This window comes from Dermacentor silvarum, chromosome 2 (genome assembly GCF_013339745.2).
Source record: "Dermacentor silvarum isolate Dsil-2018 chromosome 2, BIME_Dsil_1.4, whole genome shotgun sequence".
NCBI classification, from domain to species: domain Eukaryota; kingdom Metazoa; phylum Arthropoda; class Arachnida; order Ixodida; family Ixodidae; genus Dermacentor; species Dermacentor silvarum.
In genome coordinates this window covers 175,640,546-175,666,350 of record NC_051155.1, presented here as the reverse complement: position 1 = coordinate 175,666,350, position 25,805 = coordinate 175,640,546, and the positions used below count along the sequence as shown (strand labels likewise).

Here is a 25,805-nt window from a genome sequence, read left to right as displayed (position 1 = left end):
TTCGCAAGGAAAAGCTGATCAACTTTAATTTCCATCGAACCGCTCAGCATATATGTAGTTAAGGACGTTCTCGCAATTTTGACGCGCGCTGCAACCTTGAGCCTATCGGACGTCGTAGACGCAGCTCGCCGGGCGCCTGCACGAATACCCGAGCGCCTGCACGTCACGCCTGTACTTCGATTTCCGCGTTGCGCAAGAGCACGGCTTGGTCGCCCTCCGGCAACGGCGCGAGCACGGTGTCGCCGCTTCCACTGTCGCTGCTGTCCGTGCTGGTGTCGCCGCTGGTGCTGCTGGTCGAGCTCGTGCTGAAGGACACGCGAGCCATGCATATGTCGAGCACGATGACGTAGATGACGATTCCGGAGAAGGCCACCAGGATGGTGCAGAACACGATGGGCCCCCAGATGTCCTCCGGATCCACACCTGCGAGTGAGATTACGAAGCAACGTTCAGCGTTTTTGTGGCTCCTGGAGTACGCAACACATAGTCATGGGGCTCGATGACGTCATCGTCACGTCATGCGATTATGATGATAATAAGGCTAGGTTAGCTTGTGTTCAATTATGGCGGTGACGCCATTTTTTGGGGGGTTACGAAGTCCCTAATTATATTATTAGGGTTGATGACGTCCTGATTTTTATTATGGCGTCACAAAATTACGCTAATTAGGTTCTAGCGCAGCTTACACTAATCCTGCGTTAGCAGGTTGAGTCAGAGTAGGGCAGACGCAGCACAACTCGACCCCGTTTGCAAGGACTCGCGTCAGGCCTACGTCTTAAGCTCGTATTCTATATCGCCCAGTATTTCGTGAACTATGTAGAGTCTACGGTAGTTCAGTGCCAACGCCATGCTCGCGTGGATGGATAGATGGAAAAACTTTCTTAAGCGAGCGAGTTTGGACCCTTCAAGGGCCCAGGGCCACCGCACAGCCCGTGTGGAACGATCTCGACAACTCTTGCACGTGAACTGTGCAACTTCTCGCAAATTTAAGCAATTCTGTGTCTCGCGCTCCAGGATACCTACACCGCGTGAAACGAATTGCGACGTACACCTTTGCAATTTTTTAACATTATCACGCGAGCTTCAACCGGACGGCGTGTCAGCGCCCTTGTAGCGGCAAGGGACGGTGGTATTGTCAACTTTATGAGCGGTCGTGCAAGGCGAATTCTAGTTCTAATGTATTCTGCTGCGCTACTCGCTTCAGGAGTGTCCCTCACCGCTACAAGACCACTGAAACGCCGTGCGGTCGACGCTCGCGTGCTATTGTTTAAAAATCGGAAGGGTGTACATAAGCCGCCATGTCGCGCTATTGCTAAACGGAGAGAACTGTAGCACCTTCTATACACTGGTTCAGGACCTGCTACATCTCACTGTTCGCTTAAACAGGCCAGCATGGTGGAATATGCACGGAATTAGAGAATTGCTTCAGGATCCAGGATAGCTCCGGAATTTGCAAGCGAACTCGACTTTTTGGCTGAGAGAGAGATAGAGAGAGAAACAACTTTATTTGACTTTTGGGCAGGTCGAGGTCGCAGAAGCACAGAGGGTCGAAACGAGACAACAGGGAACGTGCTGCCAGGATGCGACTGCAGGCACAGCCGGCTCCACTCTCCCGATTGCGTTTACATTCATCACGCCAAGTGGATGGTTTTGATTCAACCCACACTGTGCTACACGACCGACAGACTCAGTCCTTCCAGACGACCAAACTGCATGACCCGCTGTATCATTTGCATGAGTATATGATAGGCTATTAGCCCTACAAGACGATTTGACCCGTTCTTCTTCTTCACGCTAACCTACTGTGCCACAGGCTTGAAGAATGGCGACACCGGTGTACCCGCGGCTACACACGCGAACCGTCGAGTGGGAAGTGCATATGGCTGCGCGAACGTGCTCAGTGCAAGTTAGAATGTGGCAACTGTGCAGCGTCAAGACCCGAGTTATTGGTATGCACGCTCAGAGTAGTTCGGTGGTTCTTGGTTTTTGACGACCGACAACTTGCCTCCTATGAAAGTTGTATTAAATAAAAAGAAGAAAAAGGGGGGAGGGTCGGTTTGTATCGGAGGAGCAGTGCGAGCACGTACGCTTTTCATGCTCCAGAAGTGAAGGAGCTCGAGATGTGACAGGCCGATATGGTTGCGAGTTTCGTTTTATATTCATATACGCAAGTACTCTGCGGCGGATTCCGGTTTTGGTGTATTCAAATTCCTGTCTCCGTCTGTGACTTGACGTGATAATATTGCGCTCGCGCTCTGTGCCTTCGACCTCTTATCATGTGTCAAGTGACCGGCTGTTAACCGCATCGGTGCCAGGCTGCCACCGATGCCTTCTCGACGTCTCTCCAAGCCGACCTTGGGAAACCTCGCTTGCGCCTCCTCCTCTTAGCAGTTGAGCAGGGTGACATTTCAGTTCGTTTTCGTTTATTTAACATTCCTAGTTTTTTTACATCCAGGAAACAAGAAACAAGATTGTGTGTGTTTTGAAAGGGGGGGGGGGGGGGGGGGAGGCAACAGGCGTTGCTTCACACGTGACTAGGTCTTTGACCTCGTACATTGAAAACAAAAAAAACGAAAACGAAAACTTAAAGCATGCATGTGCACATACAAAACACCAGAAAACTTATCGGTGAAATACCAAACGAAAACACACCAAGCAATTCAACAAAACACTTCGTATTCCCCACGGAAAAAAAAAGCCATATGCCCCAAATCCAGTAATCTCATACGAACATATAGGTATTCAATATAAAAACCCGTGTGTGGTATACACGAGGTGATCACTTCTAAGTTTTACGGAATTTTAAAAAATCGCCCGTTGCAGATAACCTAATTCTAGTCCTTGAGATGGATTGTTCAGAGAGGCGGACATTACTTGCACGAAAAATCGAAAGACATATTCAACAAATTAACACAAATTCACTAATAACTTCTTAATTATTTACATTGCTGCACATATGGCAGTTAAAAATTGTAACCAGGAGTTTGCAAGGCATATCTACTTTTTCAACAGAACGCTCTTTTATGGATTGAAACTCTAAGGTAACTGGAACGCCCATGTATATTATCCCACACTTTGGAAAATAATATCTTGAAACGGGTGTCATCCTGGAAATTTGATTCAAGTAGATACGTGTCGCAAATTCATGGGCATTAATTCATAAATTGCAATATGCGATGTAACGTAATTAAGTAAGAAGTTAATTAGTGAATTTTCGTTAATTAGTTGAATATGTGTTTCGATTTCTCATGCTAGTAATGTCCGTCTCTTCGAATAATCCTGCTCAAGGACAAGAATTATACTATCTGCCACAGGCGATTTTGAAAATTTCGTAAAAATAAAAAATTATCAGCCCGTATTATATGGGGCATGCTCCGCTTATTATTTGAGGACATATCATTTTTGGATATCATGTTTGATAATTGTTGGTTTTCAATTTGTAGCTCACAATTAAGCTGCGATAACTTTCAACTGTGTATTGAGCATCGCTGTTTAAGAGGTGTTGTGGGCACCCCTATCGAAAGAGTAGAGGTTGGCGAATATCGAATTTCTTGAGTACGAATCGAATGCGCATAGTAAGCATCGAATATTGAATTAAATATTGAATAGTCAAACAGAGACGCATATATTTAGTGCAGGAGTACTTATTTCGGTGTAATTAATTCGGTGTACCACGCCTGTGCTGGCTCGTGAGAAAAAGGACAGCTATCGGGGACAAAAGATCCGTTTTAAACACAATGTCGCTATTGTCCTTTAAAAAACTGCACGAATAACCACTCACCATTTTTAGAGCCTGGTTGCAAAAAAAAATTTTTCTAAGAATGAATGGCTGCTGATTGACTATCTTCCCAAAAACACTAGCGAAATGGTTACCGAACATAGGTATGAAGTTGTGAAAAAAAGAAAAGAAAAAGAACAAGAGGAAGCTGCCGAATGACTTGTGTGCCGTAGACACATGTAAACGGGCCCGTTGCATGTGAAACATCACTGGTTGCAGCGTAAAAAAGAAATGCCTGCTACATGACTCTGCCAAAGACACTGACTACACTACTGACACTGACTACAAACAAAAGTCACAGGTTGTCATATAGACTTCCGTTGTGAAACCGTAAACAAAGCTCGCATGATCCATTTTGTTTCGGAATTGCTTCTAAAACTTTTGTCGTTGTTTCACTTCTAATAATGTGCGATACTTCGTTTAGCAGACACACAAACATACGGACTTTTTATATGGGATATACCCATACGTCGATATAATCATATGAGATATGACCAATATGACATATGAGAACGCACCGGTTTTTTATATGAGATTAGTAAATAGGGCGCTTATGAGTTTCTTTTTTCTATAGAGCGGTCCACAACACCTTTAAAACAGCCATGCCCAACACACAACAGTGTGTTGAGCATCGCTGTTTATCGCCTAATTCATCACCGCCTAATTTTGAGCCACAAGTTGACAATCACGAATTATGAAAAGAGGTAAGCTAAAGACACAACATACTCCCAATAGAAAAAAAGAATGCTGGGTCATTTAGGTAGCTAAAGAAAAAACACCCGTGTACTCAATAAGGTCGAGAGGGAAGGAATCAATGCGTTATAAACACACCTGATTTTTGTATAATCCTGCAATTTCCGGAATTCCACATTCGGAAAAATTAATACAACTTGTTCATCTTTATTACTTGTCAATATACGTGTACATAAAGCAATTAAATATTACTAGAGGTATAATTTAACTAGTTAGCGATTGATTAATTAATTAGTAAACATTTTCCTGAACTATCCACAACTGAAATCTTGCTCCAGCTTATCAAAGACGCCATTATAGGCTATTCGTTAAGTTCCCGCGCATAAATAAGAATTTTTAGATATCGAAATCAGTTCAAAAATATATAATACGTTGGGCATTACCGAGTTAATTAAGGCTGTGAATTTGGGATAATGAAAATTTCCATCCATATTTAGTCCTTATCTTCGAAATTCTGCTTTTCATTAATCTTCATAACTATCACTCCCTGCGAGAGAGAGAGAGAGAGAGGGGGGGGGGGTTTTTTTTTTTTTTTTTTTTTTTTTTTTGCTCAAATGTCTGACAGTTCTCATTTCTCCGCAAAAACACATGGAAATCTTATTGCAATTAATCAAATATTACGCTTGTTGCTACTTGATATTCCCTATAGCATTCGATGTCCGTGTGTACGTTTCAGATGCCGCTGAGTGCATATATGTTGCTGGCGCCAGTACATATGCATGCCAACTTGGCACCAGCGGCGGGAAAGGACAGGGGGACGAAATACAGACCTGTCTGGACAGCGGGAACCGACAGCGGAAACCGCGACCGTGAAAGCAGGACACATGCCGTCCAAGTCGAGAGGTCTGGGTCTGCTCACATTAGGTTAACAGAGAGCGGGTGCCACAGACCGTGCCATTACGCGTACAATAGAGAGCTTTAGATTAGACGACGCAATCCACTTACGTCCCCTACTCTAAAACTATCTAATGTCTAGGAAGAACGGCACGGTCTGGAGGAGACAGTTGCGGAGCGCTGTGGAAACGAAGCGAATTCCACAGCGCTAATTGACGCTTGATGGTCCCAGCACCAAGAGAATCAACGAACCACACTCGGCTTCATTCAACCGACGAGCTGCCTCAAATTGGGTAAGTGGGACGTAGAAGTAGACTGCTGAATGTATAGGCCATTTGGCTACCCCATAGCTACCCCCTGCGATCCCCTGTAAGTACATTACATTGAACATTGCCATTCAATCCTTTTCGAAATGAACTCGGAAGCGACTAAGTAAAATATCCATCCCAGATACAAAGTATCTTGATGCGTGCGGAGCTGTATGGAAGTGGTTTAAGCAAAATCATTTCGCTAGCTTTCGTTAAAATTGACATTAGTTTGAGTCACACCGCAGTGTCGTCACGGACGACGAAAAGCATCCATCAAGTGAGGTCCGAATACCGCGAGCTGACACGAAAATCCAGGATGTAGCGTCAACACGCCAACCTGCACCACACGATGTCGCACCTTTATCGCTATGTTTAAACAATATAAGAGTGGTTTTTACGACAAGAAACATGAGCAGACGGTTACTTAATACACTGTGCATGGAGATAGTGCCTTACGCATCTAAGGTATACGAGACAGGGCTAGTGAGTTCCACATCAAACCATGGTATTTAAAACACTAGGAAATGAGTTTTTCCCGTTTGTAACATGCCAGTCGGTAAGAAGAAAAGACTCGAAAATTGACTATATCCCTGGGCACCGAGCTTTATCTACCCGGTGACGTCATGGCCAAGCTGCACCTCCACACTTGCCGAGGCGTGGCTGGAGGGAGAGGAGGCGAAGCACACGCCGCTCCGCGAGATGCTTGCTAGGCAACGCGCGGTGACCATCACCAAGCGCAGTTTTTTTGTTCGCACTACGCGGCCTAACCAAGAGCTTAAACAGCTCCGCTCTTAAAAGTTAATTACTTGGAGTTTTCCTCATTAGCTTATTCCACATTGTAACTAGTCGTGCAAGGTGAAGGTGAGCTGCAGTTGTCATGCCCGATTTTTTTTATTAATCGATTAAATACATGAAAGGATATCGCGTATACTGACGGCAGTGCTCGCTGCTCAGGTGCTTGGGCTCGTCACTGTCGTCGCCGCAGTTGTTGATGCCGTTGCAGGTCAGCCGGCGCGGGATGCACACGTCTCCACCCGTGGCACAGCGAAACATATCTTCCGAGTCGCACAGGTTGCCTGCGTCGACCATACACCGTTCATCATACACGACAAGGGCAGGCTGCAGCGCTCTCTTGAGCGAGATGCGCGCTATGTCACGCGTCTTGCGCACGAGGCTATAGGTGTCGCGACCTAAAAAAAAAAAGCACCAACAATAAGCGGAACAAAGCTACTGTAACAAAGCATCTCTCTGCGTCAAAACGGTAACCAACGCGTGTCGATCGACTGACTCGTCTTGCTTTCTGTCTTCTCCGTTATTGATCGAGCGACTCATGGGTTTTACCGACCCAATTGCAACACTGTACGAGGGTTACTGTATAGGCTTCCTTTAAGTACAGTAACTCTGTACTCCGTTCCATACATAGCAGCCAACGCTGTGGAAGCTAGAGAGACTTCTTGCAGTGGCTTCGTTCGCACTTGAATATAGTTGGATGTCTTTTGACCGCAATTGTGCGCAAGTGTTTCTTATATATAGGCTCAGTATTGAAGGAAACAAGTTTTAATCCTGAGAAACAAGCGCACTGTGGTATACGGCTGCTAATGCGTTGTTTTAGATCATTTTTATTTTTGTTGTTGTTTTCTAGTTTCTCATTTGCAACCCGCCGTGAGGAGCCTCACGTGCATGCTTGTGCGAGTGAACGCTGTTGGCGCCCAGCGAAGCATGAACGGAACGCCCAGCGAAGCATAGACGGAACGCCAAGCGAAGCATAGACGGAACGCGCGGACTTTTCTTAACCGAACTTCTTGCTTAGCTTCCAGAGCGTTGACTGCTGTATATGGAACAGAGTATACACTGGACCACTGTGTAAGATATATACTATCTTACACCGTACACTGGACCCATCAGGGACACTCTAGTGAAGAGTTCCGAATCGCTGTTCTTTAACGTGCACACAAATCTAGATGCACGCGATTTTTTTTTTTTTTGCATTCTGCCCCCATCGAAATGCAGCCGTCGCCGTCGGGAATCGAATCTGTAACGTCGTGCTCGGCACCCGAACGTCATAGCTATACTGGGGCCACCATGGTGGATGTCCCTTATCGCATACCTACATATATGGTGCGCTGTACTAATAATGCGCCACCTAGCTTAGAACAAACCTCTGTCGATAGTTGCGTGCCACGACTGTGGGTCCAGCCAGCTGAGCAAGGATAGTATGTGTGCGCCGCCGCAGGGTTTGCGATTATGAAAACCACAATGAGCACGCATCAACCTATAGGTTAAATATTTGGACGATGCTTAAGCTTCGCCTTTAAGAGCGAACGCGATAGCATTCAAAGATCCCTGGCTGCTTATCGGGCTTCCCGGCAACTGCAGCTTTTTTTTTTTTGTACACGCTAGCCTGCTCCGGCGATGTAACGGTAAAATAAACCAGCTCCTTCTAGAGCTACACAGGTGGTTGGCACGCGCTCGTGCCACTGATCCCGCGTTCGTCGTCGTCGTCGTCGTCTGCTTCCACAGCTGGCTGCGTTGCCGCTAATCATTCCAGCGTAGAATTTCACTTCTCTTCTGTCGTCGTAATGAGGAGGCCGCGTTTATGGGGTTATGAGCCATTGCTTAAGGCGGTATGAGCCATTCATGGTCTTACCTAACGGAGAGATTTAATTTTGAAGAAATTTTATGCAAATCCATCAAGAATGAACGCGCTCGGGAAAGGGCTCGTCGTCGACGTGCCGATTCTAGCGTGAGGGCTTCCGAAACCCAGACGAAACGTCAGCGAAGAGCCGCGGACCCCGAGTTGCGGGAGCGTGATGTTGTGGCCAGACGTCAGCGTCGTCTTGCCCTCCCCAACCCCACAAGGGTGCTGCACGCCTCAGCAACGCTAGCGCCAACTTCCCCGGTGCGACAGCCAGGTTTCAACGCGAGTTTCTCAACCGAAACTTCGGAGCCAGCTGCAGTGCGTGTGACCGGTTGTGGTTCGAGAACAACGTGGTACTCGTCGGTGCAATTCGTTCGGAGGAGCACCGAAGAAACACACGACAGGCTTCGCTTACCCACATTTCCTCGACAGGGGAAGGGCTACTATTTTTTTTTTTTTTTGTCAAGCTTCGCCTCCACGCACGGCTTCCGAGGAGGCGAGCGCCATCTGAATGGTGTTTTTGCAAGGAAGGAAGTGCCAGCGGCACGCCGCTGTATGCATTATAGAAATGCTTGGAAAGGGGTTTGTGTTTGAATTTTGGCGTAAGAGAATTATGTTTCCTCGTATATTCAAATTACAATCCGACGCTATCACGTCTGTAAGTTGTGGTTAAGTCGTACTTTACGATTTTTCTGACGGGTATTACTTTGAGAAATTCAATTTTGTTCCCTAATGCCTTGCGCCACGTGGAGGGCCTGCGCAGTGGGGGTGGTTCGGGATGATTATTTCCGCCAACGATGCCGGTGCGCCCGCGCCCACGCCGACACTGATGCCGGATTTTCTGCGACACGGGGCCCTTAACGCTATCGCGTTAGTAAGTATATTTCCGAGACGAAAGTCGATGCTGTGCTGCCACCACGTCTCTCATGCCCGTCTCGCTAGAACAACGGTCGGACAGAGAGCAGTCATGGTCTCCCCTGCTGCACCAACAAGATAATACAGTGGCCTGGGACAGTTCATTGGACGCCTTCTCTGCGCATAAAAAGCAGTTTCTTTAATGAACTTCCCACAAAATTAAATTGTACGCTGCAGAGTGCGTCATGGGGGACGCCGCAGTGGAGGACTCCGTGTTAATTTTGACCTGCTAAGTTTCTGTAACGTTCACCTAAAGTACGATGCACGCGAGTTTTTCTGCATCTTTGCCCCATGGGAGTGCAACCGCGGTCGCCGGGAACCAAATCTACGTCCACAGCAGCGCACGCCATAACACAGGAAATCGAAAGCAATTTCGTCAAAAAAGACGGCCCACTCCATCATTGATGTAGCAGCGGCTTCAAAGGAATGCAGCACTAAACTGAAATACCATATAGAGCGGTTTTCACTGCTAAAGTGTTCTTTTTCGATTTAGATTCATTATATTTTGGTTTATTATGTGAAAAATCGTTCATTATCAACATAGAAAATTAATGCGAGAGTTCCCTCCATAAATTTTGACCCCCCCCCCCCCCCTCCCGACGGTGGAGCCGGTGACGTAATTGAGACGTAATTAGGTCCACGATATTTTACCGTACTGTATAGGCCATTTTAGTGGAAGAAAAGTTACCAAAAGTTGTGAACTTTAGACTTTCTGTTTACTTTCGAACGTAACGGAATCATTCTTTATGGATATAACATTTACATTATAGACCCGGGGCATACACTGCCAAAATTTAATGGCTACGAGACGCTGCCATAAGAATTTACCAGGCGAAATCACCACTAATTTTTTTCCCGCGCTTATGCCGGTTACAGAAGCGTCCGCTCACGGTGGGATTGACGTACAGTAAAACCTCGTTATAACGAAATCATTGGTAGAGAAAATGTACTTCGTTATGAGCGGTATATTGTCAAGAGAGGAGAGGCTGTAAAAAAGCCGGTACGTGCACTCCAGAAGCTGGAGCTCGCAAAACATATACTGAAACAGGTCAGCGTTCGCCAGTGGGAACACGGCAGTGAAGAAATTCTGCTGACGCCCGTGAGCAGCTTCCTCGTCTGTCTGTTATCATCACGCGATACAGTTAGACCCAACGAGCTATATCGCCACGTGGTGGAGTGACGTTTGAGGCGCAGTTTGCCTGTCCGAGTTGGCACGAAGAAACGCAAAGGGTGGCAGCATATGTGGCACCGCGCGCTCCTGGGCGTATTTCCCGCATCGAAGTTTGCACTAAACGGTATCTGGCGACACTGAACTTCAATTATGCCGGTCTAAAATGCATGCGCTGAGGTCGTGACTCCAAGAAAGTTCGAATAAAGCGATATTACGCTAAAGCGATTTCGTTATAACGAGGATTTAGTGTATTTGGTATTCCAAGAGCCTAATGTACCCGTCTAGTCTGACTTGGTATTTCTCTTTTGTTCCAAGCAACGCCCAGATCTAAAACATTACGTACTATAACAAGTAGTAATTGATATTAAATGGTGTTGTTCAAACATTGCAATATGTGATCGAATACGATATCTGAGCGAAACAAAATGGCTTCAAGCATTGATTTTAATGCGAATTTCTTTCTACATTGGATATACAAGCTTAACTAGGAAAAGACAAAAAAAATAGGGGCAGCTTCACACAAAGTGGTACGAAGACTGGGCAAACAGCGAAGCTGGTGGCCCTTGCCTAGCTTTAACTTTGCTTTCCTTTGCTGAACTTGGTTGGCTTGGCTGGTTCTTAGCCAAACTTAGCCAACCCCGAGTATCGGCATGATACCCAGGGTCAGCGCGCAGTCTTCTAAAGGCCACTTTACAGTCTGACGTAGCGTTGACGCGCGAGCGCGCTCGGCACGGGGACGCCGCGACGCGAGGACGTGGCCAACGAACGCCGGATACGTCGGCTGCGCCTCGCGCTGTGGCGAGGGTAACCTTGGAGAGGGTGGTAACCTCGCCAAGCGATGATGTCACGTGCGTCGCCTAGCAACGCCTCGCACCAGCTGTGCGAGGCGTTGCTAGGCAACGCGCAGTGGCGTCATCACCAGGCGCAGTTTTCTGCTAACGCTCCACGGCCTAACCAAAAGCTTAAACAGCTCCGCTGTTAAAAGCACGGCAAAATATTTAGCGTAGTACATAAATTACACTTTCCATGTGGAGATAATCCTATGCATACTCACAATTGCGAAGCGCGTGAATAAGCGACTGTTGAAATGTAACCAGGATATGTGTGAACATAGCAATGGAAATAAAGGGACGCGTTGAGTACACACGGCATGATGCACCTGAAATGATCGGTTAGTAAAGCCTGCCATTTGAGGATGCTCTTATTTCTAGTTACCAGCCGTGGTTGCTTAATGGCTATGGTGTTGGGCTGCTAATTACGAGGTGGCGGGATCAAATCCCGGCCACGGAGGCCGCATTTTGATGGGGGCGAAGTGCGAAAACACCCGTATACTTAGATTTAGGTGCACTTTAAAGAACCCCAGGAGGTCCAAATTGTTCCGGTGTCTCCCACTACGGCGTGCCTCATAATCAGACCGTGGTCTTGGCACGTAAAACCCCATGGTCTATCTTATTTCCAGTTAAAATGTAAAGTATAAAACACGGACATGTGCACGGTACGTTATTATTGACGCAGAATTTGTGGGTTCCACAGAGGTAACCAGGCTTAAATTACGCGTTTGCCAGAAGCATAAGAACAAGGCATCCCTTCATATGTCAGTGCAAGTTAACGCGCACGACACTCACTTCTCCGCATACTCGCTGAGCTTACCGTCGTCCTGCCCAACGACAATAACACCCGCACATGCAAACGCTATTTAACTATATAGGAAAGGAGGTTGCACGTATATCATTATCTGGCTATGATTCTGTTCGCTCATTAGCAAACAGCGGGAGCTTGAAGCCATCACAATGAAGCTCCGATATGCACGGACGTTTGCCTCGAAGAAGCCCTCGCTTAGCCTCGTTTAGCCCACGCTTAGCCTGATATTCGGACCAGTCAAGTTATCCGAAATTTTCAACATACGGTTCCGGAACCAAATTCAACATCCAATAGAAATAAATATTCCGATCGGGCTCGAAATCTGCAATATTCGCGTCTCTCCAACATGCATTTCAAGCGGTATATGTACCCGGTGTTTTGGTAGGCAACAATACAGAGCTGTAATGCCGACGGGAAAAGAGTGTTGACATCGCGAGAATTTCGTCGCCGCGTCGGACGCACTACTACAAATCCAAGTTCCCTGCACATGCATCATGAACGTTCCGTGTGTTCGCCAGATGGATAACTTGCTATTTGTGCGCCCACTCGCCTTGCCAAAACTTCAACGAATTTGGCACAAAAGGGGAATTTCTGTTGTACGGGAATTTGGCATTGTGGCTTCACGGCAACACTCGTCGCATTGACGTGAACACGCGCCGGTCTTCAGCAGGGAGCTACTTTAACGAACACGCCGTAACGGTAACGAACACGCTGAACAAAATCGATTCTGGTGCTTCGCTGCATGCCGATAATTGTGCGGAAGTTGTTTCAGTAAATAATTAAGCGCCGTCATGCGTGGTTATTTACGCGGCTTATGCGCGCTGTTGCTGTGTTCTTTATTTTCTTTCGTGCATGTCATTTTTTTATTAATCTAAATTTTATTCTTGTGTTTATTTTTATTTTTTCGAGAGTTCTAATTGTGGGCTCACTGAGTCCAGACTAACTAGTCCAGACAACGGGTCACACTATAGCCAATTTGCCCAGCGAAGGCGAACTGAGTCAGCCACGACGTATATAAGCTCGCTCAGTACGTCGTGTTAACATAAGGACTACATTAGAACTTGGCCCACGGCATGGGCTCACGTCGCGGCCTGACGCGTTTTTCTCGTGTTCACGCAAGCGCGTTTTATTGGTTTTATACGCGGAAGCGCGCGTCGCACTCGCCGTGAGAGTAGGTGGTGAAGGCGATGTTGAGTCCCCTGTAGACGCGCTCGACCGGCGGCGTCACGCTGAGGCGCACGTGTACGACTCCGCGCGCCAGGGCGTGCATCACGTCGTCGCCTTGCTTCGCCCAGCATCGGGGACCCTCGAAGATCAGAGGGCGGCCGCCTGGTCCTTCCTCCAGCTGCGAGTATTCCCAGAAGGAGCTATAGCTTGAAAGCGCGGGGATTTGACCGGGGAGTGTTATAATCAGACACCGCCGAACCTCATCATTTATAGACAAATGGTTCACAGGATGAAGACGAAGTGGTCAACGGGCTAGAGTGGGTGAACGAGGGAAGCCTCAGCCAGGAGCCAACGTTTCTTCAAGGGACGGCGCCGTCAGGGGACATTCTGGCGAAGAAAAGTCCGCTTGTAGAATCCGTTGGCTCCAGGCTGAGGCTTCCTTCGTTTGGCCACTGTGGATTCCTCGTCTAGAGTGGACTTCAAAGCGGTCACGTCTTCTCTGATCGGCTCGTAGCCTGATCGGCTCGTAGAAAGCGGCGTGATCTATTCGACGACATGGCACAATTTGACGGTGCGACCCAGCTAGCGTGAGATAAGTTTCTCTATGCAAAGCTGCGGCGCTTAGAGAGGCGAGTACGAATAGTTCTTGCTCGATCGTCCGCAGTCATATACGTAATGAATTGGGATTAAGTGTAGCGCAACACGGGGACAAGGAACGTCAGACCAGTGGCGCATGCGCACCGATGAGTGAGGGGGAAGGGGGGGAGGCGTTGTAACCATTTCCTATTTCTCCTGCAAGTTCAGCGCATCCTTTACTTCAAATACGTCTTCTCGACGATCTCCCGATGTAGGCGCTTATTACGTCATCTAGCACTATGCTAGGACGGGCCACATGAGCGAAACGGTCGCACACGGCTCAATCCTGTACTTCTACAACCCGGGGCTACGTGATCGCCGAGGGTACCAAATCTTATATAGTTAAGCCGTTCGATAAACTTAATCCACGCATGCAAACATTGAACTCGGCGTATCGCTAATTCGACACTTTATTTCCTTCTTCATTTTGTTTTGCTTTTGCTTACGCTACTTTTCACAAAAGAACACGCCTCCCCTTCCTCTCCTCCCTCTCACTCTCCTTTTTTTTTCTTTTTTTTTTTCAAATGTGGCAACCCTATTTGCAGTACGTTGACTCCACGGCAGAATGGCGGGCGCTTCACTTCCAGAAAGTTGACACCATGCACCGACCGACCTTCTAGCTCTCATCCGTTTTAATGTCGTAGTATAGTGTACCACACGCGAAGTTCTGCAAACGGTTTTTCCATTTTTTTTTTCTTAACCAAGACAAACGAAACCGAGATGTTCCAGCTCGCGCACGAACAGATAGCTGAATGCACTCGAAGTCTCGCTCCAGGGGAAAGAATGGGAAAGTGACACGCGTTACCATTGCGTCTTCGTGTTTTACTGGCAACGAGCCACTGGTCAAACACTAAACATTCTAACTTTCTTTTTGGTTTATGAAGGTCGCTTGCTCTGTCCCATGGCTACATCCTAATTCTTGAGGGGTACATAGGATAGAACCTATCATGAGAACTAATGCTTTTTTTTTTTTTCTTGCGTCCTTTTGGTGGCAAGTAAACACGATGGTAGCTGCGACAGAAACACAAAAAAACTGTATGAAATAAGCTTTATTAACTATTGCAGTGGAACTCTCGTGCCATATATATATATATATCGGTGCGCACCAGCTGGTCAAAATTAGTTTTCTACTGTGGCTTCTCTCAATGCAGGTGTAATTTGAGCTCGCTGTAGTATACAACAAGGTTTCTATATAGCCTCAAGGGTAAAGGTGTTAGCCATGGGCAAACCAGCAATCAGAATGGTTGCTGGTTTCTGGTAGCTGGACTGGAATGCTGGAATCGTTGCTGGACCACATGCGAAGTTTCTCTTAAAGCCGCACGGCACAGGTCACTCGAGCGCGAGCCTACCCCTGTTTACCAAAGCGCACGCACCGCGACGTGGTCGAGGCAGGTGCCGTTGAGATCCCGGCGCAGGTCGAGCAGCCGGACGACCACGATGAGCGCGCCGCTGTCGCTGGCCACGGCGAAGCTGCAGTTGTGCGCCGTTTCGAGCGGGTACCGCAGGCCCACCACGGCCGACGGCAGCTCGCCACGGTGGAGCCACAGCACGCTCGAGCCGTTCGACCAGCACACGTCGCCGAACAGGTCTGCGTTCGCCCAGCGTGGTGCGGGTATATAGTTAGGTCACCACCCACGAGGAGCGTGTTTATGGACTATCTACAATCTGGCCCGCAAGAGTGCACGCCCATTTGTGGATGCTCGTGTGCATCCGCCTTTGAGGGGCAAAAGCCACTGCCTTCTAAAGTTGTACACGACCATAGATGGCGAGAGGAGGCGATCGCGGATGTTTACGGCAGATTTCATACTCGTAGTTGGAAAAATTTGATAAAATGGCCCGGTCCCTTGTAAGAAACTGCGGCAAAAAGTGCGGCCCTCACACGATTCTGTACGTTGGGTATATCGCCTATATTAATTGTAACATTTACTCACTAATTGAAATAACAAAGATCGTGCAATGCACGGACCATGTAAACCTCTAAATATCCCGCTGGATGACCGCGAGCAGTCGCTATCACAACGCTGGCATTATGATGAACAGCCGGCAGTGGGGGCGAACGTTTCGTACAACCATGCGATTCACCGCGACTCCGCAAATTAGATTCATCACCATCATCTGCATATTTCTATGTCCACTATAGGACAGCCTCTGTCAGCGATCTCCAATTACCCCTGTCTCTTAACTTAGGCTATGCGATCTGCAACACTTGGGGCGCTGAAAAACATCCTAAGAAGGAACACAGCGCGCATGAAGTTAGCAGCCATCCCTGCTCGCCCTTTAACATTGCACCCCCCCCCCCCCCAATGATTACCAACAATCGGATACGGCACGCGGGCCGCGTAAGCGTCAACCGCACATAGTAATTCGCAGCTGCGGCAGGGCTAGATTAGAAGACGTGTGCTCTCCTCTCCATTCGCGCATTTGATCACGTGACCTCCAACTAACCCGAATATTGAGCGCGTGTGAAGATAATATCCATCAAGTGTTACGGCTCAGCGTTACGGGCTTTTTCTCGCACCCGTAGTGTATGGGTCGCTCACTCATATGACTATTGGACTTCATACGGAATAACACTAGGCGCGCGGGGAGACAGCGCACGCGAAGGGACCAGCCATCTCGGATGGCCCAAGCTTGGACCGATTAACTCCAAAATGAAGCGCGTGACCCACATATGTATAGCAGAGGCAGGAAAAGTAGGAGTTGAGGACCCGTGTGTTCTAGCCGCTATCCGAAAGAAGACTCCACGCCGCTATCAAGAAGGTTCCTCAGCTCACGTGTTTCCATCAACGAGTGCCATGTACCACCAGGGGTTCTATGAAGTACTTGACACAGTGCTGTCTTCGTTAAACAACAGGTATCCACATGATATGTGGCCGCATAAGTCCCACATTGAGCAGCTTGTCATAGGGAAGGAAGACGAAGTATATATAACATAGTTTTACGGTGACGACCTTGAACCAGGATGCCTGATTTTGCACAGAGATATGCTGATTGACATTTTAAACCAGCAAAGGTCGGCATCATTGCACACATTTGGGGACGTCGTGCACATGTTTACGGGGGGCAATGGCGAACACCTGCGAAACCTTTTGCCGGAAATGGCCGAGCTAAAAAAACTTGCGTTGGCCATACCGGTCTCGTCGACGACATCCGAGAGGTCCTTTTCTTGCCTTCGGTGACTGAAAGTGTACTTGCGGTCGACAACTGGACACGACCGTTTGAACCATCTGGCAATTTTGCACGCGCACAAAGAACTATCCCGCAAAATCAACTTGAATAAGATTGCCGACAACTTCATTTCCAGATCAAGTGCCCAAACGAACACTTTTTCAATGATGTTAAAATCACCGCATCAGACAACGAACTGCATTCTTTAATAGGAGAGAGAAAGGAACCAACTTACAAGTCAAAGCAAACCACCTGCCTTTGAAAACAACACAAAAAGTTGTACAAAGAAACGAAAATGTGGTCCATATCCACGCAAGCAGAGTGAGGCCATTTGGGTAAGAAAAGACGCGTGGTTGCGCTATTTGTAAAACTCCCTAGTATATCTGTGCATTATCCTTATTAATTTTTATTCGTCGTACGCTGCATTTGCCTCTCAAAAACACAATCCACGTTGTTCCTATATTTGCTATCGAGTCCTTTCGCGCTTCTGAGATATCGCTGTCTTATTTATTTATTTGTTAACATGTTTATTTATTTGGGCACCTGATAGTTTTTACTCCATAATCCTTTGTTCTGCCTCCGGAAAATAAACGAAACCAGTGGCATAAGGCATGCTTTAACATGTAATCAAACTATGGCGTTATGGAACTACATTATACTTATGCTAATAATTCTAAGCATAAGTTGTGTTCAGAAATTGTTATATATCGTTTAATGTTTATATATGTTATGTCTTCTCGTGTCGATAAGTGAACTTTCGTCGGGAAAAGATTTCTTGATTGTATCTTTTGTAGCAAATCTTTTACAAGGCGTTACATTGCTTTTTCATAGATGTGTACTTGAGCGACTGAATACGCACAAAACACATGTATCTCCCTGACGTGTTTAACTGAATCCGCTTGTCGCATGGCTCAACCAAGAGGCGCGTCAGTCTCTTGGTTGAGCTCGTCATTCAAGCTCGGCACTTCAGTGACCAATCTTTCGAGGCCACACGAAGTTTCCAGTGTAATATATATATATATATATATATATATATATATATATATATATATGGGTGGCGTTCGGAAAGCTGGTCAGGCCCCAGGCCCCCCACCCCGCCCCCCCGGAAAAACTAAAACTTTCCGCCTGTGTGGTATTGGGTATGGGTGATTTGTGTTTACGCCACGAAATTTTCCGACCAACGAGAGGCATACAGCTTCGCTGTAAAAATTCACCGGCGATTACCATAGTCCCCAGTGCGAAATCTGAGGGCAGCTCTAGATACGTGTTTTTATTTCGCGATATATTGGCTGACGCGGACAATTTGTCTCGTGCGGCACGTTGCAAACGGAGCGAACTGTGGCGCGACTGCCTCGCTAATCGGGAGACGGCGAGAAGCAGCGCGCGGGTGACGCGTGGGCGCGATTCACAGCAGCGTGCGTCATCGGGCTCCCGGCGTGATTCTGACAGCTCACTGCTGCCCTAGGATCTGCGCCTGCGCCTGGTCGCCAGCAGCTTGGCTATATGAATGTCCTACGGACCACTCAACTTCATTCAGAAGCAGCAGTGGCGGTGTAGCAGTGTGTGCATGCTTGACTCTTCCCTCTCGGCTTCACAGGTTCGTGCACATTTTCCCCGTCTGTATATTGCTATTCATTTAGTTTATAATTTATTGCCACTTCTGCTGCTGCTGCTGCTGCTGCTGCTTCCGGCGTTTTCTTTCAACCATGCCAACTGTCGCTGAACTGTCCAAACGCGTGGAACAGCTAGAAAATACTTTCAAAGACAAACTTGATAACCTGTTTGACAAGATAACGACAACTGTAGTATCCAAGTTAGATTCCCAGCCTTCCTTGATCATTAAAGGTCTAAATGACGAGATAGGACTAACAAGCACTCTTGATTTTCTGAACAGGACTGTTGAATCCCTCAAAATAGAAAAGGAAGAACTAACTGCAATGAACAAATTCCTAATCGCGCATAACGAATCTTTGGAAAGACGAATTCGTGACATGGAACAGTACTCACAAAAAAACAACCTGGAAATCACAGGCGTTCCGTGTACCCAGGGTGAAGACTGCATGACAATTCTTCAAACTATTGCCTCTAAAATAGAATGTCCTGTTTCTGCTAATGATATTGATGTCATTCATCGTGTTCCGTCTGCTTCTGATACAAAGCACTTGCTTGTCCGATTTCACTCTCGCGCCTTGAAAACCGAGTTGATAGGCAAAGCCCGAAAGGCACGCCTTAACACTAGTGACATTGGATTCAGCAAAGCACGAAACAAAGCAGTTTTCGTCAATGACCACCTCACTCCACAGAATAAGCAATCATTCAGCAAGGCCCTGCAACTGACAGAAAAAGTGGCTTTTTTTTTTTTTTTTTTGACTGATGACTGCGTCATCAAGGCGAGGCAATCTACTGATAGCAAAGTTTTTCGCATAAAGAGTGACTCGGATCTTGCGATTTTTGGTTAAATTGACCAGGTTTTCTCTTTTTGTTGCTTTTTTTTTCGGATCCTCGTATTCTGATCTGATCGCATGTCGTACATTTCCGTTAACGATGTCCAATCCTACTCTACGCATAGGCATCATTCAGCGATTCATTTCAATTCACGCAGTCTTCGCAAACATTTTCGCGATTATCAGATACTATTGTCATCTTGTCTTCATTCTTTCTCAATTATATGTGTTTCTGAGACGTGGCTGAGTGATTTCGATCAAAATCTTCATGGTTTCCCTATCATACAATGCAGAATGTTGCAATCGCTTTTCATCACAACATATGGTGGATCAGCCATGTTTATTCGGTCTGACATTAGATACAAGCGTAGGCTTGATCTTCATTTAAATATCTGTGATTGTGAGTCCGTGTGGATTGAGGTTGACCACTCTGTAATAGGCATTGATAATAATATTGTCTTTGGTACCATTTATCGATCACCACATTCACCGATTCCTGCTTTTTGTGAAGCACTTGACACTCTTCTTGACATTCTTTCAAAGGAAAAAAAAAGGCCGTTATCATCTTGGGGGACATTAACATTAATTTACTTGATGCATCCTCCTCTTACCTAACTCAGTATGTCAGCTGTTTCCAAGGTTATGGTCTCTTCTCTCCCTTCCCACCCGTTGCACTAATAACGGTTTGGGAACACTTATTGACCATGCGCTTTCGAACGTTCTTCATCCTCCCTCCGCATTCATTCTTCAAAGCAATATTACAGATCATTTCCCAGTTGCACTTTGCTTTGAGAACAGTCCTCGCATTAATAGTGTAAGCTTTGTTAAGAATAAGTTTGATCGCGACAAATTTAAAGAAATGGTATCTAATTCTGATTGGTCTCGTGTCACGTTAATGAATAATGCTGAATCGGCATACACCGCTTTCATCTCTGTAATATCCGATTGCGTGTCTTCATCGACAACATGTGTACAGTGCCATAAACGTTATTCTTCCCCCTAGAAACCCATGGTTAACAAAGGGACTACTTAATAGCCTGCGTAAGAAAGATAACTAGAAAGATAACAAGAAAGATATAAAAAAGACAACCATTTAATGTGCATCTACTTGATCGTTATAAGCAGTATTGTAACACACTGAATGCTGTAATGAAGGATGCGAAAAAGCGATATTATCAAAATGAAATTAATTGCACTGTTTCAGACATAAAAAAAAGCAATGACGCTTGATCTAATTCCTTTCTCAATAAAACCATTAATCCGCCTACATCCAACATTCATCATGAATGATCAGTAATATCTAACCCATTAGATATCGCTAATGCATTTAGTGACTACTTCTCCTCTCCCATACCTAGCTGTTCCATCCAGTACGCATGACGAACTTGATCATTGTGGTCACTCATTTTTTTTTCCTGCTACCCCAGAGGAGGTAAGAACAATTACTAGTATAAAATCCTCTAACGTAGGTATTGATAACATTTCTGCTAACCATGTGAAAATGATTGCTGATAATATTGCGGCTGTGCTCACCTACATAATCAATCTAATTTTTGAAACCGGTCTATTTCCCGTAAGTTAAAGATGAGTAAGGTTATTCCGGTATTTAAAAAACGGTGACAGATGATTAATTTCTAATTAGAGGCCGATATCCATTCTCCCCTTTTTTAGCAAAGTAATTGAAAAACTAATACATGTTCGCCTGTCTAGCTACCTAACGAAATTTAACCTATTTCATCCAAAACAATTTGGGTTTAGACAAGGATACTCGACTAACCTAGCCCTCATTTACTTCACAGAAAAATGTAAACTATAAATTGACAATGGTAACTTCGTTGGTTCTGTTTTCTTAGATTTTACGAAAGCCTTTGATACAATTATGAAGTTCTTTCTAAACTTGCATCTTATGGCATTAGTGGCAACTCTCTCAATCTTTTCCGCAGTTACTTGTGTGATCGTGAGCAATTAATATCCATCTCCGGCATCTGTTCCACTAAAAAAATAATTAACATCGGCGTTCCACAAGGCTCAATTCTGGGTCCGCTTTTATTTATGCTATACATTAATGACCTTCCACAGTGTCTAACCACACTATCAGAATGCATCTTATATGCTGACGACACGACTCTCTTATGTTCGAGTAATTCTCTAAGCAGCCTTACAACAACCCTTAATGCAGAACTTATTAACGTTAGTGCATGGTGTGCTAAAAACAAGCTTTTGATAAATCCCTCCAAAATTAAGTTTTTAATTTTTAATTCCAGGTCCATAAATAACGCGCAAGTCATGCCCCTCCTTATAAACAAACATCCAATTCATCTATGAGATAATTGTTCCTTCCTTGGTATCAAGCTTTATTCCCGCTTAAAATTTAATTTGCATATTAATGAGCTGCAGCGGAAAAATTCCTATGGTATTAGGGAAAACTAAAATCTAGATGTTACTTTGACTTAACTATTTTGATCACCTTAATTATATTATGCATTCATTCACAGTCATCTAAATTATTGGATTGCTTCCTCGGGTCAAACATATCATTGCCACCTTTCTTCCCTCCAACATGTAAAGAATCAAGCCATTCGCATTCTCACCTGGAGCAACCGACGTTCTGCACCGGGAACTGCACATACTGAATATTGACAATCTAATCAAATTTAATGTCTGCACTTACCAAGCTTACCAAGCAATTAAAGACCATAGTCTTCTGAAATTTGTTCTTATCAAACAGCTTACTAATTCAAATATTACGCGCTTTTCCTCCAATAACAATTTTATACTCCCCAAGGTACGAACTAACTATGGTTCTCAAAGAGTAGCATTTGTTTTAATCATACTTTGGAATTCTTTGCCTTATAACATTTAGTGTGCCTTTTCCATATCGTCATTCAAACATCAGCTTCGCAATTTCATGTTTAACCTATAGCACCGTTTGCTGAATAGGTCTTTTAAACTCAAATTCCAATCTGTCATTTTGAATACTGTTTGCTTCGTTTTCTACTTCAGCTTATGCCTTATCCCTATCGTTTTATATTTTCAATTGTACTACTGTTTCGCCTCAGTATGTATTTGCATTCGTATTTGTATTTTTATATTTCGCTGCTTTTCTGCTGTTAAGTAGTATTCGTGTTTTTTAACATTATAAAAGGTCCCCCTACAGTGTTTACTCTATGGGACCTTTTTTCTGTACTGAATATCTATACTTTTGTATCTGCACTAAGTATTCAATACACTTCCAAACTTCAATGACAGAAATTTGCTGATGTAGCGAATGCTGGGATGTAAGCGTTGTTGCATATTAATGGTGAAAAACACTTCAATATTCGAGAACTATTCAAACAGTATTCGACCCGATTCGTTTTTGCCACAATTATGTTCGTATTCGGTCTCAAAAATTACTATTCGCACACCCTTATTTAGAATACAAGTTTGTAACCTACTTGAGGAACGCGTGGCTGCCTTATTCACGCAAAGGGTTGCGGCGACACAGCTACAAGTGGTTGGATCGAATTTCTCGGTCGTGATTGGCTTCTTTGCGCGAGCTGCGCAAGGGAGCCAATCGCAGTCAAAAATTTCGATCCGGATCAGGCTTGATCGCGATCAAAAGTGGTCGTGTGACACCGGTATGAAATGATACCCGCACAATTTGTGTGCAATTTCTAAGAGCGCAGCTCTTAGGCGTCCGTTCCTGCGGCAAGCGTCGGCGTAACCGAGCGAACGAGCACAGCGAAATATGAGAGCGAACGCGGAGCGCCGCGGGAGATGAGAGACGTGTGGAAGAAAGCGGAAAGGAGGGTGTAGCGCGCGCGGGAAGCAGAGGAGGGTTTAGTGAAAGCGCGAGAACAAAAGTGTATAGTGTGGCGACGATTGCTACGAGATGGCGCCAGAGTAGCGCGCGTCGTCTGGGAGGTTTGTCGGCGGCGGCTTCTGTGAATCGCGCCCACGCGTCACCCATGCACGGGTTTTAGCGATCTCCAGATTAGTCAGGCGGCCGCAACACACTTCGCTCGGTTTGCAACGTGCCGCACGAGACAGATTGTCCGCGGCAGCCAATTCATCGCGAAATGAAAACACGTACAGAGCTGCGCTCAACTTCGCATTAGAGAGTATCGTAATAGTCGGTGAATTTTTTTTAATTATTATTATTATTGCACGTACTATCTGTGATAGCAACTTACCGCGGCAACCAACATGCCTCGCAAAGTGACGTTAAAATTTTTCGGCACCATACGCTTAAATTTGGTGCCTGGGGCAGCAAAATACCTTGCGGCACTGCTATATACATTGACGGTGTGTGTGCTTACGCGTGTTCTCCCAGCCGTAGGCCTGCTGCAGCAGGAGGCACGCCAGCGGGAGGAGCAGGATGCGCTTTGCCATTTCGAAGTGGGAGCCGAGATCGTTCTCTCTGCAGGCGACGAGGTTGTCGAAACGCTCTTCGACGACGCGGAACGAGCACAGGACAATGTTGGGAAGCGAAAATTCTCTCAACCACCGAGCGCCAGATTTTGTTTCCTTCTTCTTCCTCTGGAGGATAGGTATATATAGGAAGGTGTACAATTTAGGCTTTGAAGATGCACGATGATTATGTTAGGTAGAGGTAGAGGTAGAGCCTTGGAGTTATTGGCACATACCCACTCTGGGGGATTGGCCAAGAACCGGGTAGTTTGAAATAACAATCAGAAAGGAGATGTATAAAACAATACAAACATAAATGTGGGAATATATAGGCATCTGAGAATGAATAATTAGAATATATCAAATGACTTGAAAAGAATAAAGGAATAAATGATGACTAAAAAAAAGAAGTAGTCATCGAATTAATAAAAATATTTCGGAACCCTAAGCCCTGATTTTGTCATATAAATCTGTCTGACCCTGTAATGTAATTCTGGATGGCATCGACAACCTTCCCGTCGCTGTGCCCAAGGGTAGAGGCCCCCAATGATAGTTAATTTTGAACATTTAATTCTAATCTAAGAAGGCGGAACGGTGTTTCTAAGGTTCTTTTTCGCAATTCAGAATATCTTTGACAGAAAGTGATCTAATGTTTCATGTTGTCCGCAATAGGGACAGTTAGGTGAGTGAACCAGACCAGCTCTGTGTAGGTAAAAATTTAAAGATGGAGTTCTGCAGCGTAGTCTAGTGATTGCGACTTCAAGTGATCGCGTTTGACAGAGTTTGCTATTCCAATAATGCGACAAGTGCTGAAAATCTGACGAGTTTGTTAAAGAAGAGGCGTGAAATTGACGCAGCATCATTTTTCTACGAAATCTAGCCCCTATGATGAAAGCTGAAATCGGTAGGATATGAATTACCGGGCCATTCAGGGACGCTTTCGCCAACGAATCTGCCATTTCGTTTAGAAATATGCCCTTGTGCCCTGGTACCCACACCAATCTAATCAAAGCTAAGTGAGGGGGCACTAACGATGTGAAAGCTCGCAAAACCGGGGAATTATCGGAAGCTGTGAGGGAGGAGCACAGAGATAAAGAATCCGTCACGATCACTGTGGAACGTGTTGATGTATTGAGTTTACGGAGGGCTAGAACGACAGCTAAAAATTCCGCTAGAAAGATCGGTACGAAGTCTGGGAGGCGAACAGAGAACGGCCAATCAAGAATAGGAGAAAATATTCCAATTTCACACTTTTCTTCATTTTGAGAAGCGTCAGTGGCAATAACTGTCTCGATCGGAACGTGCAAAAAGTAATCATTTAATATTGAGCTTAGCATGCGGTAAGATAATGCCTTTGCATTTTTAGGGAAAATATCATCATACTGAATTTTAATGGAATTGGTGTTGTAAACAACATGACTCACCTCACGAATTTGTATGTTTAATTGATCTAGGAGAGTTTGAATAAAAATAATTTGTGGTGTGTGGAATCGCGGCCAGTACAAGCCGAAAAACAAGTCCGGCTGGGAGATAAAAACTGTTTGTGAACGCCTTATAGGGGATTCATATAGTCTTAAATATGACTGCACGGCTAATAATCGAAACCTCGTAACAAGAGATGGCATCCTAGCTTCCAGATATAAAACTTCATTTGCTACAAATTTAGGTAGCCCTAAACATTGTCGCAAGGCCTGCCTCTCCAGAAGAACAAGGGGGTGAAGTTTATATGCAGGAGCTCCAGAGTACAGTACGCATCCAAATTCCAATACCGGTCGAACATACATGCGGTATATTGTTAAAAGCGTTGCTCTTCGCATTCCTGATCGACTATTGCTCAGCCTACGCAGCAAGCCAACCGCACGAACACCTTTTGTTGCAATATAGTCAATGTGTGCCTTCCAAGACAGTGAACCGTCATATATCACGCCAAGATACTTGACTGTCTCTACTTGTGGGATAA

At 45.6% G+C, this 25,805-nt stretch overlaps 1 protein-coding gene across 1 annotated transcript; it reads right to left on the bottom strand.

Moving 5' to 3' along the window:
- On the bottom strand, nucleotides 1–24,033 carry LOC125943563 (uncharacterized). The gene is made up of 5 exons (XM_049662974.1): nucleotides 23,755–24,033; nucleotides 15,215–15,429; nucleotides 13,203–13,383; nucleotides 6,609–6,863; nucleotides 1–423 (listed from the first exon to the last, which is right to left on the bottom strand). The coding sequence occupies exons 1-5, from the start codon at nucleotides 23,825–23,827 to the stop codon at nucleotides 164–166; spliced, it is 984 nt and encodes a 327-aa protein (XP_049518931.1). The 5' UTR covers nucleotides 23,828–24,033; the 3' UTR covers nucleotides 1–163.
- Nucleotides 24,034–25,805: the final 1,772 nt, after the last annotated feature.